Genomic DNA, 18,918 nt, shown 5'->3' with positions numbered 1-18,918 from the left:
GGACACCTACATAAATGGTTTTATATAGTTGTATGATAACATCTTGTGTATTATTTGGTGCATTGGAGAGGTTATTTAGTTGGAAATTGTTAACCAAATAGGCATTTTCAGAGTAATACCATATACAATTGCCTTATTGCTATTTTACATAGTCATCAGCCCCACCAGTTCCACACTTTTAGTATCCTATCCGGAGGGGGGACCCTCCCCTTTTGGTCTGAGCAACACAATCATTGTATTAGAATTATACAGTTAATGTCCCTTTCATCCATGTGCCAGAGTTTGGCTGCTAGTACTTTATGGTAATACTTGCAGTATGAATATGGGATTTTTCTCTATCGTCCTAGTGGATGCTGGGGTTCCTGAAAGGACCATGGGGAATAGCGGCTCCGCAGGAGACAGGGCACAAAAAGTAAAGCTTTTCCGATCAGGTGGTGTGCACTGGCTCCTCCCCCTATGACCCTCCTCCAGACTCCAGTTAGATTTTTGTGCCCGGCCGAGAAGGGTGCAATCTAGGTGGCTCTCCTAAAGAGCTGCTTAGAGAAAGTTTAGCTAGGTTTTTTATGTTACAGTGATTCCTGCTGGCAACAGGATCACTGCAGCGAGGGACTGAGGGGAGAAGGAGTCAACTCACCTGCGTGCAGGATGGATTGGCTTCTTGGCTACTGGACATCAAGCTCCAGAGGGACGATCACAGGTACAGCCTGGATGGTCACCGGAGCCGCGCCGCCGGCCCCCTTGCAGATGCTGAAGACAAAACGGCATATGGAAGTTTTGCCGTATAAGGGGGAGGAGTTATTTGGAGTCGGTCTATCAGATTTGGTGGCCACGGCTACAGCCGGGAAATCCACCTTTCTACCTCAAGTCACTCCCCAACAGAAAAAGGCACCGACTTTTCAACCGCAGCCCTTTCGTTCCTTTAAAAATAAGAGAGCAAAGGGCTATTCATATTTGCCACGAGGCAAAGGTCGAGGGAAGAGACAGCAACACGCAGCTCCTTCCCAGGATCAGAAGCCCTCCCCGGCTTCTACAAAAGCCTCAGCATGACGCTGGGGCTTCTCAAGCGGACTCGGGGACGGTGGGCGGTCGTCTCAAAAATTACAGCGCGCAGTGGGCTCACTCGCAAGTAGATCCCTGGATCCTGCAGATAATATCTCAGGGATACAGGTTGGAATTAGAGACAGATCCACCTCGCCGTTTCCTGAGGTCTGCTTTACCAACGTCCCCCTCCGAAAGGGAGACGGTGTTGGAAGCCATTCACAAGCTGTACTCTCAGCAGGTGATAGTCAAGGTACCTCTTCTGCAACAAGGGAAGGGGTATTATTCCACTCTTTTTGTGGTACCGAAGCCGGATGGCTCGGTAAGGCCTATTCTAAATCTGAAGTCCTTGAACCTGTACATAAAGAAGTTCAAGTTCAAAATGGAGTCACTCAGAGCAGTGATAGCGAACCTGGAAGAGGGGAACTTTATGGTATCCTTGGACATCAAGGATGCGTATCTCCACGTTCCAATTTACCCCTCACACCAGGGGTACCTCAGGTTCGTTGTACAAAACTGTCACTATCAGTTTCAGACGCTGCCGTTCGGATTGTCCACGGCACCTCGGATCTTTACAAAGGTAATGGCCGAGATGATGATTCTTCTTCGAAGAAAAGGCGTATTAATTATCCCATACTTGGACGATCTCCTAATAAGGGCGAGGTCCAGAGAACAGCTAGAGATGGGATTAGCACTGTCTCAAGAAGTGCTAAAACAGCACGGGTGGATTCTGAATATTCCAAAATCCCAGTTAATGCCGACAACTCGTCTGCTGTTCCTAGGGATGATTCTGGACACGGTTCAGAAAAAGGTTTTTCTCCCGGAGGAAAAAGCCAAGGAGTTATCCGAGCTTGTCAGAAACCTCCTAAAACCAGGAAAGGTGTCTGTACATCAATGCACAAGAGTCCTGGGAAAAATGGTGGCTTCTTACGAAGCGATTCCATTCGGCAGATTCCACGCAAGAATTTTCCAAAGGGATCTGTTGGACAAATGGTCAGGGTCGCATCTTCAGATGCACCTACGGATAACCCTGTCTCCAAGGACAAGGGTGTCTCTTCTGTGGTGGTTGCAGAGTGCTCATCTATTGGAGGGCCGCAGATTCGGCATACAGGATTGGATCCTGGTGACCACGGACGCCAGCCTGAGAGGCTGGGGAGCAGTCACACAAGGAAGAAACTTCCAGGGAGTATGGACGAGCCTGGAAACGTCTCTTCACATAAACATTCTGGAACTAAGAGCAATATACAATGCTCTAAACCAGGCAGAACCTCTGCTTCAGGGAAAACCGGTATTGATCCAGTCGGACAACATCACGGCAGTCGCCCATGTGAACAGACAGGGCGGCACAAGAAGCAGGAGGGCAATGGCAGAAGCTGCAAGGATTCTTCGCTGGGCAGAGAATCATGTGATAGCACTGTCAGCAGTGTTCATCCCGGGAGTGGACAACTGGGAAGCAGACTTCCTCAGCAGACACGATCTTCACCCGGGAGAGTGGGGACTTCATCCAGAAGTCTTCCACATGCTGGTAACCCGTTGGGAAAGACCAATGGTGGACATGATGGCGTCTCGCCTCAACAAAAAACTGGACAGGTATTGCGCCAGGTCAAGAGATCCGCAGGCAATAGCTGTGGACGCGCTGGTAACGCCTTGGGTGTACCAGTCGGTGTATGTGTTTCCTCCTCTGCCTCTCATACCAAAAGTATTGAGAATTATACGGCAAAGAGGCGTAAGAACGATACTAGTGGTTCCGGATTGGCCAAGGAGGACTTGGTACCCGGAACTTCAAGAGATGATCACGGAAGATCCGTGGCCTCTACCTCTAAGGAGGGACTTGCTTCAGCAGGGTCCCTGTCTGTTTCAAGACTTACCGCGGCTGCGTTTGACGGCATGGCGGTTGAACGCCGGATCCTAAAGGAAAGAGGCATGCCGGAAGAAGTCATTCCTACTTTGATTAAAGCAAGGAAGGAAGTAACCGTGCAACATTATCACCGAATTTGGCGAAAATATGTTGCGTGGTGCGAAGATCGGAGTGCTCCGACGGAGGAATTTCAACTGGGTCGATTCCTACATTTCCTGCAATCAGGATTGTCAATGGGTCTCAAATTGGGATCTATTAAGGTTCAAATTTCGGCCCTGTCGATTTTCTTTCAAAAAGAATTGGCTTCAGTCCCTGAAGTCCAGACCTTTGTTAAGGGAGTGCTGCATATACAGCCTCCTGTGGTGCCTCCAGTGGCACCGTGGGATCTAAATGTGGTTTTGGACTTCCTAAAATCTCATTGGTTTGAACCACTAAAAAAGGTGGATTTGAAATATCTCACATGGAAAGTGACCATGCTTCTAGCCCTGGCTTCTGCCAGGAGAGTGTCAGAATTGGCAGCTTTATCTTACAAAAGCCCATATCTGATTTTCCATTCGGACAGGGCAGAACTGCGAACTCGTCCGCATTTTCTCCCTAAGGTGGTGTCAGCATTTCATCTGAACCAGCCTATTGTAGTGCCTGCGGCTACAAGTGACTTGGAGGACTCCAAGTTACTGGACGTTGTCAGAGCATTAAAAATATATATTGCAAGGACAGCTGGAGTCAGAAAATCTGACTCGTTGTTTATATTGTATGCACCCAACAAGATGGGTGCTCCTGCGTCTAAGCAGACGATTGCTCGTTGGATCTGTAGCACAATCCAACTTGCACATTCTGTGGCAGGCTTGCCACAGCCTAAATCTGTAAAGGCCCACTCCACAAGGAAGGTGGGCTCATCTTGGGCGGCTGCCCGAGGGGTCTCGGCATTACAACTTTGCCGAGCAGCTACGTGGTCAGGGGAGAACACGTTTGTAAAATTTTACAAATTTGATACTCTGGCTAAGGAGGACCTGGAGTTCTCTCATTCGGTGCTGCAGAGTCATCCGCACTCTCCCGCCCGTTTGGGAGCTTTGGTATAATCCCCATGGTCCTTTCAGGAACCCCAGCATCCACTAGGACGATAGAGAAAATAAGATTTTACTTACCGATAAATCTATTTCTCGGAGTCCGTAGTGGATGCTGGGCGCCCATCCCAAGTGCGGATTATCTGCATAAGTTGTACATAGTTATTGTTAACTAATTCGGGTTATTGTTAAAGGAAGCCATCTTTCAGAGGCTCCGCTGTTATCATACTGTTAACTGGGTTTAGATCACAAGTTGTACGGTGTGATTGGTGTGGCTGGTATGAGTCTTACCCGGGATTCAAAATCCTCCCTTATTGTGTACGCTCGTCCGGGCACAGTACCTAACTGGAGTCTGGAGGAGGGTCATAGGGGGAGGAGCCAGTGCACACCACCTGATCGGAAAAGCTTTACTTTTTGTGCCCTGTCTCCTGCGGAGCCGCTATTCCCCATGGTCCTTTCAGGAACCCCAGCATCCACTACGGACTCCGAGAAATAGATTTATCGGTAAGTAAAATCTTATTTTAACTTCAAATTGTCCCAACAGATCAGAACTACGATATAGTGACCATAGGAGCACCAGCCGCCCATTGTCAAGGTTTTAAATCTGGGGGATTGCGGAAAATGTTACAAAAGTTTGAAGATGCAAAGAAAAAGTAAGTTCTCATTTATTCCCTTTCAAAAAACTGCTGATGCCTATATTGTGCTCCCTTTATTTTATCTGATGATGATGATGAGGATTTGAGGTAGATTACTGATGTGTATCTGACTGCAGTATCACATCTTTCCAGCAGGTGGTGTTGCACCACGTATCTCTCTATGATCTATTTATGCTTTATTATGAATGTAAAATATTCTAGATGTGAACATATATGTTGCATACTTGCTAACATTCCATAATTTCCAAGGACACTCCTGGGCATAAAATAACTTCCTCCTGGAAATATCCCTAATTTATAGTACTGCTAAAATGTACAGCTTTTACATAACTACAGCTCAGTTTCTATGGGCTTTATGTATGTTCATAGATTTAGGGAAGTATCTTAGTGGGATGTAGCATAGATCAGTAAACTGGAACGGCATTGATTAGAAATGTTAGGCCATCACTGTCCCTGGCGCTGTATTTACCTGGACATTTCTGAATGGTTAATCTGCCCACCTGTAAATCACTCTGCCTGTCCAGATAGAGAAGCACTTTCCTCCCGAGATGACAGCCTGCCACAGAGTAGTGAGAGAGGGCATGATAAGCACTATTAGGGAGGCCAATCCCTGGCCACTTTGTTCAATCCCGGGTTTTGGGATTGAAAAATGGTCAATCCCCAGTATCCCCGGGATTGGCATTTCCCTGTGTGGCCGCCCCCTCGCCCCGCACAAATAACTCACCATCCACCGGGGGCAGGCGGGTTGGACACTTCTTTTCCTCTCTCCTGGCGACTCCCAGCAGCGTATGATGGGGCAGCGTGACCTCTCGCTGCACGTCACACTGCGTTGGGGAGCCGCTAGGAGGAAGCAGGGCAGCGTCTGAGCATCCTGAGTACGCTCAGCGCTGATCCCTCAATCCCCGGTATTGGAGCTTTCTATCCTGGGATTGAATCCTGGACTTTTTTGGGCCTAAATCCCGGGATCCCGATGATCCCGATCCCGGGATTGGCCTCCCTAAGCACTATTATGCCAGTATCTCGCCCCTTTATGACGTTGTGTGTTGGTTTGTTCTCAGACCTTATACAATTGATGAGTTACAGGATAATTATTAGACTCACAGCATGGCATTATTTCCACAGCCAATGGTCATAAAATAACTTTATTTTCCATAGCTACAGCTTAGTAGCCGACATCAGAATAGAATTGGGTACACTGTAACAGTAATGTGTGGTGCATTTTTTATATTCTTAGGTATAATACAGTCTCCTAACTAATCTTGATTATTATTTTTTATTATTATTATTATTATTATTATCCTTTACTATATACTTGTGAGGGCAGATATTTAATGGTCTGCAGCACTTGTGGGACACTAAAATGTTAAAAATACATACAAAACTGATTTATGTTTGCTATTAAATAACATATCCTTTATTTAATGAAAAGGAGTAAAAAGTGAACAAGTTGAAATATATTAGGCAGTGGTTCCCAAACTTTACTGAATCACGGTGCCCTAGAGTATCATCATTTTTGCACCCCTAGGCCAAAAGTTTCTTACTGAGAAATTTGGAAAGAAATATTAAATTAAGTAAATTGTGTTTATATGTCATCCTTAGGTTCAATTATGTGGTGAGGGACAACGTTTGCTTTTGTTTGTCCACACGTGTAATGATTGGCAGCTACCAGCACTTGTTTTGCCTATTATATAGACCATAAATAATTTGAATTGAGCCTGGACCACCAACTCGGGGCACCCCTGCAAGTGTCCCCGAGGCACCCCAGGGAGCCACGGCACACAGTTTGAGAACCACTGCATTAGGGACTAGATTTACTAATCCGTCCTTTCTCTGCAGTTTTGACCCCAAAATTTAAGTTTCGGGGCCAAAATCCGCCACTTTGTAAATCTAGCCCTTATATACAAATATTTTGTTACCTTTCTCTCCGGCAGGGTCCACAGGTTATCCACAGGATAACATTGGGATATGATGACGCGACAGCGGATTTGCACCAAACGGTCAAAGCTTTCGGCCTCCCAGCATGCAACAGGCCCATCCATATATCCCTGGCTCAGGCAAATCAGTTTTTTGTTTGGTGTGGCAGGAGCCGGACCATGGTCAAGAGGGCTGCTGTTTTTTAGCAGCCATAAGCTTTTTTATTTTATTTTTATAGTCTTACTATTTTTCTTGAATGATCTTTCTAAAAAGCGTCTTATTCGTACCTTAGAAAGAGTCGCTCCAATAACTCCTCATCGGGTCGCGACAATGCTTACCCACGAGTGGAGTGCTGTTTCGGCGGGCATCTGTGTCGGATGTACTAACAAGTCCAGCAGACGTTACCAGTCTGTGGCCGGTGCACGGGGAGAAGGTAAGGCATCGGTTCCGCTTAGAGGGGGAACACGGACACAGACACACTGTTATGGGAGGAGACTACCAAACAGTTGCTGAAGTGGCTGCCACCTAGGGTGCACCAGCGCTTGGCCTTAGGGATCGGATCGTAGGCTCCAGGGGGTAGTGTGAGGCTGCGATCCCTAGGTTTGATGTCAACAGTGGGGAATCAGACACTCCCCTGGTTGCCCCTCCCCCCGGTTCATGACCAGTTTCCTCCGAGTCTCCCGCCCTGAACTGTTTTCCCGCCTCCGTCTGAGACACTATGTATCTAAAAGGACCCAGTCGCAGCATAGGCGTGTGTGGCTGGTCTGTCAGTGTTCACTTGGCTGTCTGTGTTCACTGTAGGTTCACGGGGCGAGTGTGTACACTATTAGCGTCTGGATCCACTCAGCGGTCGATAACATATTGGCCCTCATTCCGAGTTGATCGCTCGCTAGCTGCTTTTAGCAGCATTGCAAACGCTAGGCCGCCGCCCTCTGGGAGTGTATCTTAGCTTATCAGAATAGCGAACGAAAGATTAGAGAACTGCTCGAAAATCTTTTCCTGCAGTTTCTGAGTAGCTCCAGAACTACTCCTAGATTGCGATCACCTCAGTCCGTTTAGTTCCTGCTTTGACGTCACAAACACGCCCTGCGTTCAGACAGCCACTCCTCCGTTTCTCCAGCCACCCCTGCGTTTTTACCTGGCATGCCTGCGTTTTTTAGCACACTCCCTGAAAACGGCCAGTTTCCGCCCAGAAACACCCATTTCCTGTCAATCACACTACGATCAGCAGAGCGATTGAAAAGCTTTGTTCGCCCGTGAGTAAAATAGCATAGTTTTGTGTAAAATTGCTTAGCGCGTGCACCCTGCTGTGCATACGCATGCGCAGAACTGCCATATTTTAGTCTATTAGCAATTCTGCTAAAAATAGCAGCGAGCGAACAACTCGGAATGAGGACCATTGATCGGTCCTGGAAGCGGGGTGAGTCCCCCTGTATTCCACTCTACTGAGCATGGGTAATACAGCGCTAAGTCTCTATCTACCTTTTGAGTACGAATAGTTTGATAAGGGCCTAATGCATATGAGTCTGATTATTATGACTGTTGTTTTCTTTCGCTGTGCGACTGAATATGGTTAAATCCTATATAAAGTAATGCAGTAATATGTTTCTCCTACGTACTTGAAATTTATTTGTAGTTGATTATGTGCTTATATTGCTTATTATACTAATGTTAAACCTGTTACTGATTACTAGTGTGATTGCTGATTTTACTATAATTCTGTCGGTTTTTTCTGTCTATTCCGATCCTCAATGCTGGTTCAAAGCAGGGTAGGGTCAGATTGTATATCACTTTAACAAAATTTAAAGTGATTACAGTCACAAATTGTGTAGTACATTGTGCAAGTGTGTGATTATTTATCATGTCTAAGAGCGGCAAGGGTGAGGAAAATACACTCACAGCAGCACCAACACTTATGTTTGTCTTGCAAAGCTGGGTTAACCTCTCAGGATCTGGTTCAGAATGGTTTGTGTGTATATTTTTTAGCTTTCACCAAAGTCTCTTGAAAAATCCAAGGCAGACACAGCTACAAGTTGAACTCCCATGGGCTACTTTTGCACAGACATTATCCAGTATAGCTGAGCGGAACATTCCAACTTCTGTACCAGGGATAGGTTACACTATATTAACGCTTACATGCAGCATTCCACCTGGGGTTTATCATCCAGCAGGGGAAGCAGCAGCCTCTCAACAAAAACAGGCTGAAAGGCCAGTGGTAAGTAAATCACATAGACATGAAACAACATCTTCACAGTCTACACATGTTTCAAATAAGGATTCGTCAGAGGATGAAGACTCATTACACTCCAGTTCTGCATACTGAGATGAGGAGGAAGGTCTCAGCTCAGTGGACATATCTGAGTTAATTAATGCGAAGAAAGCCATTCTATCCTTAGAAGAATCAGCAGTGTTAAAATCTAAGGCACCTGTGTTTAAACGTCCCAAAACAGTTAGGACTGAGTTTCCTGGGTTAGAACAGCTAACGGAAATTGTGCAAAAGGCTTGGGTTACGCCCAGTAAGAAGTTTAGAATTTCAAGCAAATGGAATTCCAATTATCCTCTTACGGCTGGGGACTGTTTAGAGAAGGAGGTAGCTCCCCGTAGATACGCATGTCATTCGATTAGTGCAAAAATCTACATTACCTCTGCCTCCAGCATCATTAAATGATATCATGGATCGGGGAGTTGATGGTTTTCTAAAAAAACATTTTTTCCTGTCTGGGGCAATCATAAGACCAGCCATGGCTTCAGCCTGGATGGCAAAAGCAGTGGCTGTCTGGGCTGATACATTGGAAGGGGATCTTTCAATGGCATCTAGAGAGCAAAAATCCCATGTTGCACATATCAAACAGGCTGCAATGTTTTTGGAAGAAGCAGCCTTGGATATGGGTACAATTGCCTCACAGGCATCAGCTTCAGCAGTAGCCGCTCACAGAGCAGTTTGGCTACGTACATGGAAAGCTGATTCAGAATCCAAAAAGGTTTTGGAGTCTTTACCTTTTACTGGAGATATTCTTTTATGTAAAGAATTAACCAGTATTTTGGAGTCAGAAGCAGACTTTAAGAAAGTGAAGTTTCCTTCCACATTCAAATTCAAGCCTAGATTTCCAGCTTTTCGGCCCTTTCGGTCTCGAGGAAAAGCAAAAGGAAAAGGTGATGGCAAACAGTCCCAATACAAGAAGTCTGGTAAGACTAAAAAGCATTGGGCTACCAGAGGACCGGTTTCTAAATCAGAAGATAAGCCATCAGCCTGATGGTGCGGACCTCCACCTGGGGGATCTCAGGGTGGGAGGCCGACTTCTTCAATTTGCACAGATCTGGCAGCAGTCTAACACAGATGCCTGGGCGCAAGAAGCGGTATCTCTCGGTTATGCATTTGCTTTCAAGAAACACCCTTCCTTAAAGGTTTTTTTTGTACCTGCCCGTCTTCAGTGGAAACGTAGGCCAGGGCTTTGCAAGAGGCAGTTCAGAAATTGCTTCAATCAGAAGTGATCATTCCAGTTCCTCCTGCACAACGAGGACAGGGTTTTTACTTTAACCTGTTTCTAGTCCAGAAGCCAAATGGGTCGTTCCGGCCCATACTCAATTTCAAAATGCTGAAAAAGTACATTTGGGTGCCTCGGTTTCATATGGACTTTGGCCATGGAGCTAGGGGATTTTATGGTATCCCTGGATATCCAGGATGTTTCCCTACATGTTCCTATAGCCCTGTCCCATCAGCGCTATCTCAGGTTCGCTATCCTCCAACAGCATTTTCAGCTCCAGGCCCTTCCATTGGGATTGGCCACAGCCCCCAGAGTATTTACCAAGATTATGATGGTAAAGGCAGTTTATCTCCGTCAGCAGGGGATAATAATTTTTCCATACTTCGATCTTTTAATCCTGGCACAGTCTCAGGAATTGCTTCTGTGTCATCTGCAACAGACAATAGCTTGTCTGCAGAAGCACGGTTTGCTCATAAATTGGGCAAAATTGTCTCTGGTTCCGTCACAGCGGATGACTCACTTGGGGGCTGTATTGGATTCGAGCCTTCAGAGAGTAACTTTACCTCTGAACAAAATATCAGTCAAGGATTCAGGAGCTGCTACGCAGTCAAAAGGTATCCATTCACGCAGCAATGTGTGTGATGGGATTGATGGTGTCAACATTCGACATCGTAGAGTATGCTCAGTTTCGTTCGAGGTCTCTGCAACGTCTGATCGTTACCAAATGGAATGGTTTTCATCAGACAATAAAAATACAGACTATGGGCCTTACTCTGGAAGTAAGGAGGTCATTAGCCTGGTGGCTACAGACATCCCATCTGGACAAAGGGAGACCATTTTTGGATATCCGATTGGAAAATTCTGACAACGGATGCCAGCCTTCAGGGCTGGGGAGCGGTGTCAGGAAGGTTGTGTTTTCAGGGGCAAGGAAGAAAGTTGCCTGCCAATAAATATATTGGAACTCCGGGCCATATACATGGCACTGATTGAGGCAAAGGACATCCTTCAGGGAAAACTAGTTCAGATACACTTGGACAATGCGACGGCTGTAGCATACCTCAACCATCAGGGAGGAACTCGCAGCCAGAAAGGAATGAAGGAGGTAAGTCGCACGTTAAAGTGGGCAGAACTTCATCATCCAGCCTTGTCCGCAGTGTTCGTTCCGGGAGTCCTAAACTGGGAAGTGGATTTTCTCAGTCGACACGCTATTCATGTAAATGAATGGCCTTTACACCCCAAGGTCTTGCCGGCGATAGATCTCATGGCGTCCCGTCAGAACAACAAAGTTCCCGCATACGGGTCAAGAACAAAGGATGCCAAAGCGATGCCCTGTCAGTGAGATGGGACTTTCATCTGGCCTATATGTTTCCACCAATCGCCCTATTACCCAGGGTGATGAGAAAGGCAAAACAAGGAAGGGTTTGCCGTGATACTAATAGCTCCGGCTTAGCCCAGAAGACATTGGTACACAGATCTGCAGAGGATGTCGATGGATGCTCCATTCCTACTCACTCAACGTCCAGATCTACTATTTCAAGGTCCTTGTTATCACAAACACCTAGCTTGACTGTCTTTGACGGCTTGGCTCTTGAGACTTCCATCCTGAAGTCAAGAGGATTCTCACAACAGGTAATTCAAACAATGCCCAGAGCAAGGAAGCCTTCCTCAGGTCTTTCAGAGTTTCCAGGGTCTAAGCATACCTTCAGGCAGGAATCGATAAAGGTTTAAGGGTGGCTTCCTTGAGAGTGCAAGTGTCAGCATTGACTGTATGAGTCCAAAAGAAAATTGCTGACCTACAGGATGTGCGCACTTTTTTCCAGGGAATGCTGCGCATTCAACCTCCTTTTGTTCCTCCTACTGTGCCTTGGGATTTTAGTTTAGTCCTGAAGGACTTTCAGGTTGCCCCATTTGAACCACTTAAAGGAGTGGATCTTAAATGGTTGACAGCTAAAGTTCTCTTTCTACTGGCCATTGGTTCAGCTAGAAGAGTTTCAGATTTAGGGACATTGTTAAGTCGTCCTTCATTTCTAATTTTTTTTAAATCCAGATAGAGCAGTTCTCAGAACTAAATCTGGGTATCTTCCTACGGTAGTGTCTAAATTCGACCTTAACAAAGTAATTGTAGTCCTAGCCTTACAGGGGCCGGACTTTTCTGCGGGAGATGCATCGTTGGACGTTGTCCGTGCCTTAAGGATCTACGTAGATCGTACCAGTGCCACCAGAAAGACAGATTCTCTCTTCGTTCTCTACGGATTTTACAAGAGATGATGGCCTGCTGATAAGCAGACACTGGTGAGGTGGCTTCGTATGGCGATCTCAGAAGCATATTCTCCCTGCTCCGGCTAATGTCCCTTCTCACTCTACTCGTAAGGTAGGTCCATCATGGGCAGCACAACGTGGTGCTTCAGCAGAACAGATATGTAAGGCAGCCACATGGTCTTCCATTAACACATTCATTAGACATTATGCCGTTGATACCTTTGCCTCTCGGGATGCTGATTTCGGGCGAAGGATTCTCCTGTCCAATCAGGAGCGTCCCCACCACTGAATTGCTTTGGGACATCCCAATGTTATCCTGTGGACCCTGTTGGAGAAATATACGTTATGGTATACTGTTATATGGTATGGTTACTGTTGATAACTGTATTTCTCTTAAGTCCACAGGGACTAACCTCTTCCTTCTGGTACGGAAGGGTGTGCATGTGTGTTCTTCTCGCCTGATTAGTTCTCTCTATGATGCTCCTGCCTTGAGCTTTGGAAAAACAACTGATTTGTCTTAGCCAGGAGGCGGGGATATGGACGGGCCCGTTGCATGCTGGGAGGCCGAAAGCTTTGACCGTTTGGTGCATATCCGCTGTCGCGTCATCATATCCCAATGTTATCTTGTGGACTTAGGAGAAATACAGTTATCAACGGTAAGTTCTTACCATAACGTATATCTTTTCTTTTTTACCCCCAACTTTTTGTAATCTAATATTTCATTTTGTTTCTTGGTTCCTTATAGCAGTTATGAGGAATGTTGGTGAGTTGGTTTTGCAGCATCCGTTAAATAATATATTTTGTGTCATGCATTTTGCTCATTTTGCTACATAGTATACTCGTGACGTTCTGTGGATGTATTTGGGTTTCCATTATTGCTTTGTTGTACTTTTATTTTAAACACTGTTTTGTAGCCCTGCATTCTTCTTTACAATGGGCAGAATTCCCCATATTGCTGCTGCTTCACTTCACAGCCACACCTGGATATCCCAACTTGTCTTGCATAATAGTGTATGCTTTTGTCAGGTTCACTTTTAAGCACGTTTGCCATGCCAATATGTTATTGTCACACATATTTTATTCATCATTTGTGATATTGTGTCTTAACATAGACAATTTGTCAGATGTTTGTCAGAATTTGTGTGTGTACAGGTCCATTCACTTGTATTAGTTTTCGGGCTCTCAGCATTATTGGCCGTTTTAAGGATATATTTGATTTTTAGACTGTTTATATGTATGATCCCAAATGAGTTAATATATTGTATAGTTTTATTAAACAAAGTAATCGTGGTCAATATGCAACTCATACTGGCAAGCTTACATGTAACGTGTGCCATTGTAATGTAACTTGAGGCATCATAATAGTTATATAGATGTAGTATAGGTGTAAATCAGACTAAAAGTGGAAAATTAGATACATTTTTAAATGTTCTTGAATAAATAAATTTGTCACACCATCATTTGGAGGAGAGTTCTCAAAAGGCTGCTGTTACAATCCAGGTTTCAAGGATATTCATGCTTGAGTCCAGATAGTTAAATCAAATTGACTGAGGTACTAATTTATTCACCTGTGAACAAGCATGGATATCCTTAAACTCTGAGCTGTAATTGCCAAGTTTGAGAAACTCATTTAGAGAATGACATTGGTACATGGATGTGTGGTGTTTGGTTATTGAGGTGTATTCTTCCACAGGTTGTAATGTGTACAATAAAGCAACTATTGTTACGCAGTTGCATAGTGCTGTGATTTGCACACAGGGGGAAATGTACTAAGCAGTTAAGAGTGGCGAAGTTGCCCATGGAAACCAATCAGCTGCTCTGTATAGTTTTATAGTATGCAAATTCTAAATGTTACTTCAGTGCTGATTGGTTGCTATGGGCAACTTCTCAACTGGCTCATTTCTCTGCTATTATCACTGCTTAGCACATCTCCCCCTTAACAGCCACTAATCCTGTTCGACAGCTGATCGTGATCTAGAAGATATTAGATGGGATGTTCTGTACTTCAGCTCTTCTCAGGCAGGGCCGTCTTTTCGTATGGGCTCAATGGGCTCTTGCCCAAGGGCCCCAGGAGTACATGGGTCCTAGTCTGATAGCTGAGGGTCTACTCTTTCCAGGGGTACCAAATTTTTGAAAATCGGTCCTGGGGAACCGGAGATATCCGACTTGAAAGCAGTGCTCCCCATCCTAGCCTGTTACTTGCTCTTCCCAGCCAGATATCTTGGGTTTTGTCTGACTTAGAGTTTTTCTGGTGGTATAATCCAAAAGCTGAGACTCTCCTCTTTCGGTGGACACTGGCAGCTTGTCTCTACTATGCCCAGAACCAGAGATATCAGCCTTCAAGTAGCTGGTCCCTGCTCCAGCTCCACATGCTTGGTATGCAGTTTTATATTTACGTTGGTGAATTGTTCTGGCCCCTGAACTCTGATCCCCAAATCCCCAGCACCTCCTAAAAGGTGGGACTCTCTAGTTTTGCATCCCAATCAAAGCTAAGAAATATATTTTCAGGAACTTGAGATATCTGCAGTCAAGTAAGCTGCCCCCTCCCCCCCCAACCGGAAAATGATGAATATTAATCCCACTCCACTATCCACCCCTCCCCTACATATTAAACACCCCATACCACCCCGGAAGTCCTGTACCAGGGCTTCTTCATTCAGCCCAATGCCCCCTTCTACAGTTTACCCCCATCTGTGCAGTAAAGGACTAATTAGCAGAAATTACTGCTCCAGGTCCTACATGCTGAGCGGAAGATAGAACACCCCCTACTGCCTGCGGGAAATCAAAGCTGCCGCTGATAGCACCCCCCATCCCTACCACTGGAGGATGGGTAGGGGGCCCAGTGCATTGCTGTGCCCAGGGGCCTACACTGCTGTTAAGACGGCCCTGTTCTCAGGCGGTGAAAGCATTGAATCGTATATGCAATTATTATCTGGTCATGCTAAAGAGCACTTCATTGTAGGAGTGGCCACCATAGTGATCTCTAGATCAATCTGGTGAATGATTAGAACACCATGGGGGGTATTCAATTGTTTGAAAAGTCAGTTGGGTGTCTGATTTTTCCTATCTAATAAACTTTTCAAACATTTGAATTCCCCCCTATATGTTATTTATAAGCATTTCTAACTGTTCTGAAGCAGATTGTGTCTTGCACATGCTAAGTACTAAATGTTCTTGCTGGACCAGCCACATTGTAGTGTGCAGCTTACTATCTGCTACAGCTACTTTCTGCAGTCAAAAACTAAAAGCCAGTGTTTTATCATGGTTTATGTAAGATGTTACGGGTGGCCTATCAGAGTTCTCATTAGCAGTGGGTGAAGTGCATACTCTATATACTAGTGTAAGTCTCTGCAGAGCATTAGTTTTGTTGCTGGATAGTCTGCATTTTGTTATATTTGTAGGTACAATGAGGGCCATAGAACATATACAAAACCTAATGCAGCTTTTGTTGCTGGATAGTCTGCATTTTGCGGTTTCTTGTAGGTACAGTGGGGCCATAGAGCATATACAAGATGTAATGCATTGGATTGTTTTTTGGTGTTCAAAAATATGAATTTACGTTGTAGTTCAGATGAATGTTAGGATATTTACATTTCTGTGATCATTTTGCAAAATATACATCACTGTTTTTCTTACAGTATTCATTTACTTTCATAATGACATTGTGTAACAGAGAAATCTGTCTGCCAGAAGAAGCACAGGCCTCATCCACTCAGTGTACCACCACAATAGAGCCAAGGCACAATCATTTTCTGTTCTCATGGGTGTCACTGCATGAACTACTCCTGTCACTACTACTGTAGGTGGGGAGTCCTTTCTATTTTCATTTACTCAATCTTTTCTTCCAGCACCACAGCGTGTCCCCAGTCAATCGTCTACATCCCACAGGATATTATTCGAGCTAAGGAGATCATTGCCCACATCAATACTCTGAAGACACAAGTCAGTTATTATGCAGAGAGACTTTCCAGGGCAGCCAAGGACCGATCGGCCAATGGTATTGAGAGAACACTCTCCATTTTGGCAGATAAGGTAAGGCCATGATATCTTAGATTGTATTTCTTTCTCTTTTTATATACATGTGTTGCTAACTGTATTTTATTTTTTTACTTCACTAATTAAATGTGACTGCGATTGAACCATTTATGAGGGTGAAGTTTCAGGATGTTTGTAAATGACCTCACTGCCGGCAGCAATCTACAACTCCTTGTTATTAAAGCATGTGCACCTCAGCTACTTAGTACTTCCTCTTAAGGGCCCCATACACTAGAGCGATAATGCCCGATTTCAGTTCAATTTGGGCATTCGGCCCGATATATCGGTTGAAATCGGGCATTTTAGAGGTGTGCGCGTTCCTGTGAGCATCGCATCGGATCGGATCCCCCAGATTGAATGTGCTGCACATTCAATCTGGTCCGACCTGGGGGCTTGGCTTGGGATCGCCCAGGATCGCCAAGATATATCATATGCAAATGGGAAGCATCCAATGTATCTTGGCCGATCCTGCCCCCCAGGAGGCTGCCGGGTGATCGCCTGCGATCCCCTCCGACATGAGATTGTTCTAGATATTGTGATGCAATGTATATAGGACACAGTATAGTCCACTCAGCACTGCATAATTATAATTTTTTTCCTGAAAATTAAAATCTACATTGTAAACTAGAATAACTGAATAACTGTGTTGTTCTCATTATGAGGCTGATGGGTTTTTTTTAGGGGGGGGGGTTTGCATGCAGGGTAGTTACTGGCTGCTTTTGCATGCAACCCACAATTCCCTGGCAGCCTTATTTTTACACTGCAATAAAGATTTCACACCCCTCTCATCTCTAACTCTCCCTGTACACACCTGCAGTGCAGCACGGTTTTGCCAAGGTGCAAATATACTTGCTTCTATTGCTCAGAATCAGTATAAAGTTAGATTTAAGGATGCCGCAGACACATGTTAGACAGACACATTATAGATACACTGTGGATACATGCTATATAAGTGATTGTGGCAAATTTTTCTGTTTCAAAGACAACACCTATACTTTGTTAGGCACCATGGCACTAATTAGCCCTTAATTGGATAATTGAGACTGTTATACATCTTGTCTACTTTCCAAGTCTGTTTTCTTTCTCCTAACATTTTCTATATCATTCTTTGTCCTGCATTTTCGATCATAGCATAATAGGAGGTGTATTTATAACCTTTGAGCTTACAACTTCACAATAACCTTTGTTTTTCCCTTTAACAGGGTGATCCAATTAACAAATAGAGACGATTTCTCTTTGGATCATATACAAATACTGTGGCATGTTATCAGTAGAACAGTGGTCTATATCTGCCTTATTCGCAGCGCAAACCCAATTTTCATAGGTGCTGCACAGCACATCATGAAACATACAGGCATTCCCTGCGGGCCGAGAAATCATTAACCACATGATTTAAACCCACGTATACCTACAGATTTGGGATACATTTTGGTGCAATGATGGTTAAACATATATTGTCTCTTTAGAGATTACTCGGTTAATTTGGTAACAAGGTACTTACCAATAACCCTCTACCATCTATATATTAGTGGTAGAAATCGCCATATCAATGCTGATCTACTACCATACCACACCGCGCATGCCCAATCTCGTCTGATCTTGGAAGCAATACGGTGTTGGGCCTGGTCAGTACTTAGGTGGTGGACCACTAAGGAATACCAGGTGTTGTAGGTTCTTTTGACGGCACTAATTTGGTTATAGTACCTATTCCATAGATCCAAGTACCCTGGGCCTGCTAAATAATGCCCTGTATTTTCATCAATATCTTCACAATTTAGCTTTACCAGGTGGCTCACATTGATTAGCCCCTAAATAGTGAAATAATATAACTGGTGTACCAATATTTTAATATAACAAAATTAAAGGTTACATTTTAATTACTTCACTTTTCATATCATTGTTCATTACTCAAATCATTATCGTTTCCAAGTGGGAGTGCTCCCGACAAAGGTCCCCTTTTTTTCTTTTTCTTTCCCCTTTACTACATTGCTCAGAATCAGTCACTGTATGTGAGCATTTTGTTTTATTCTGTTTATTTTATGCAGACAAGGCAGCTTAACACAGTCTGTAACTGCAAACTGTTATCCAGCGCAATACATGGACTTAATGCTGCTCGGCCTGACTACATAGCTTCCAAAGCATCTCCGACATCAGGAGAGGTGGACCAAGTTATGCTGAGGAATGACCAGGATACTCTAGTGGCACGATGGACAGGGAGAAACAGCAGGTCGTCTCTTCAGGTTGATTGGCATGAAGAGGAATGGGTATGAAGTTGGATTTATTAATAACTAATGTTAGTTGTTTATCATTATTTTGCTACTATTATGATGTTAAGCAAAAATATATTTTCATGCAGTTTGCAGTTAAGGGATCATATCAAACATTTCTGAAGATCTGGATCGATCGATCTATCTATCTATTCTTCTTCTACTTCCACTGTAGTACCTGTCCAATTGGTCTGTCCTCACACAAATCAGTCACTTTATCCTGGGCTTATATGAACCTTAACTAACAATTTGAATATCTCTTCACTGGTATCTGTATACAGTAATCAAACATCCAGCTATCACTCCTTTAAAATATAATTTGCAGTAGTTCTTAATTATTAT

General features: G+C 44.4%; 1 protein-coding gene and 1 pseudogene across 4 annotated transcripts in view; both read left to right on the top strand.

Annotated features, from left to right (window-relative positions):
- Window positions 1-18,918, top strand: part of INPP4A (inositol polyphosphate-4-phosphatase type I A) — a 266,919-nt gene that overhangs the window by 200,303 nt on the left and 47,698 nt on the right. For 3 of the 4 annotated variants that reach the window (XM_063953338.1, XM_063953340.1, XM_063953339.1), the window contains exons 13-16: window positions 4,505-4,613; window positions 13,020-13,037; window positions 16,123-16,306; window positions 18,355-18,573. In XM_063953338.1, the coding sequence (XP_063809408.1) occupies window positions 4,505-4,613; window positions 13,020-13,037; window positions 16,123-16,306; window positions 18,355-18,573 (530 nt within the window). The remainder of the gene's footprint in view (window positions 1-4,504; window positions 4,614-13,019; window positions 13,038-16,122; window positions 16,307-18,354; window positions 18,574-18,918) is intronic. The other variant, XM_063953341.1, reaches the window with a different exon arrangement.
- Window positions 17,865-17,983, top strand: LOC135051756 (5S ribosomal RNA; annotated as a pseudogene).

This window comes from Pseudophryne corroboree, chromosome 2 (assembly GCF_028390025.1).
Source record: "Pseudophryne corroboree isolate aPseCor3 chromosome 2, aPseCor3.hap2, whole genome shotgun sequence".
In the NCBI taxonomy this organism is placed as follows: Eukaryota; Metazoa; Chordata; class Amphibia; order Anura; family Myobatrachidae; genus Pseudophryne; species Pseudophryne corroboree.
The sequence above is the reverse complement of the archived record's forward strand: the minus strand, read 5'-3'. Positions and strand labels throughout refer to the sequence as shown.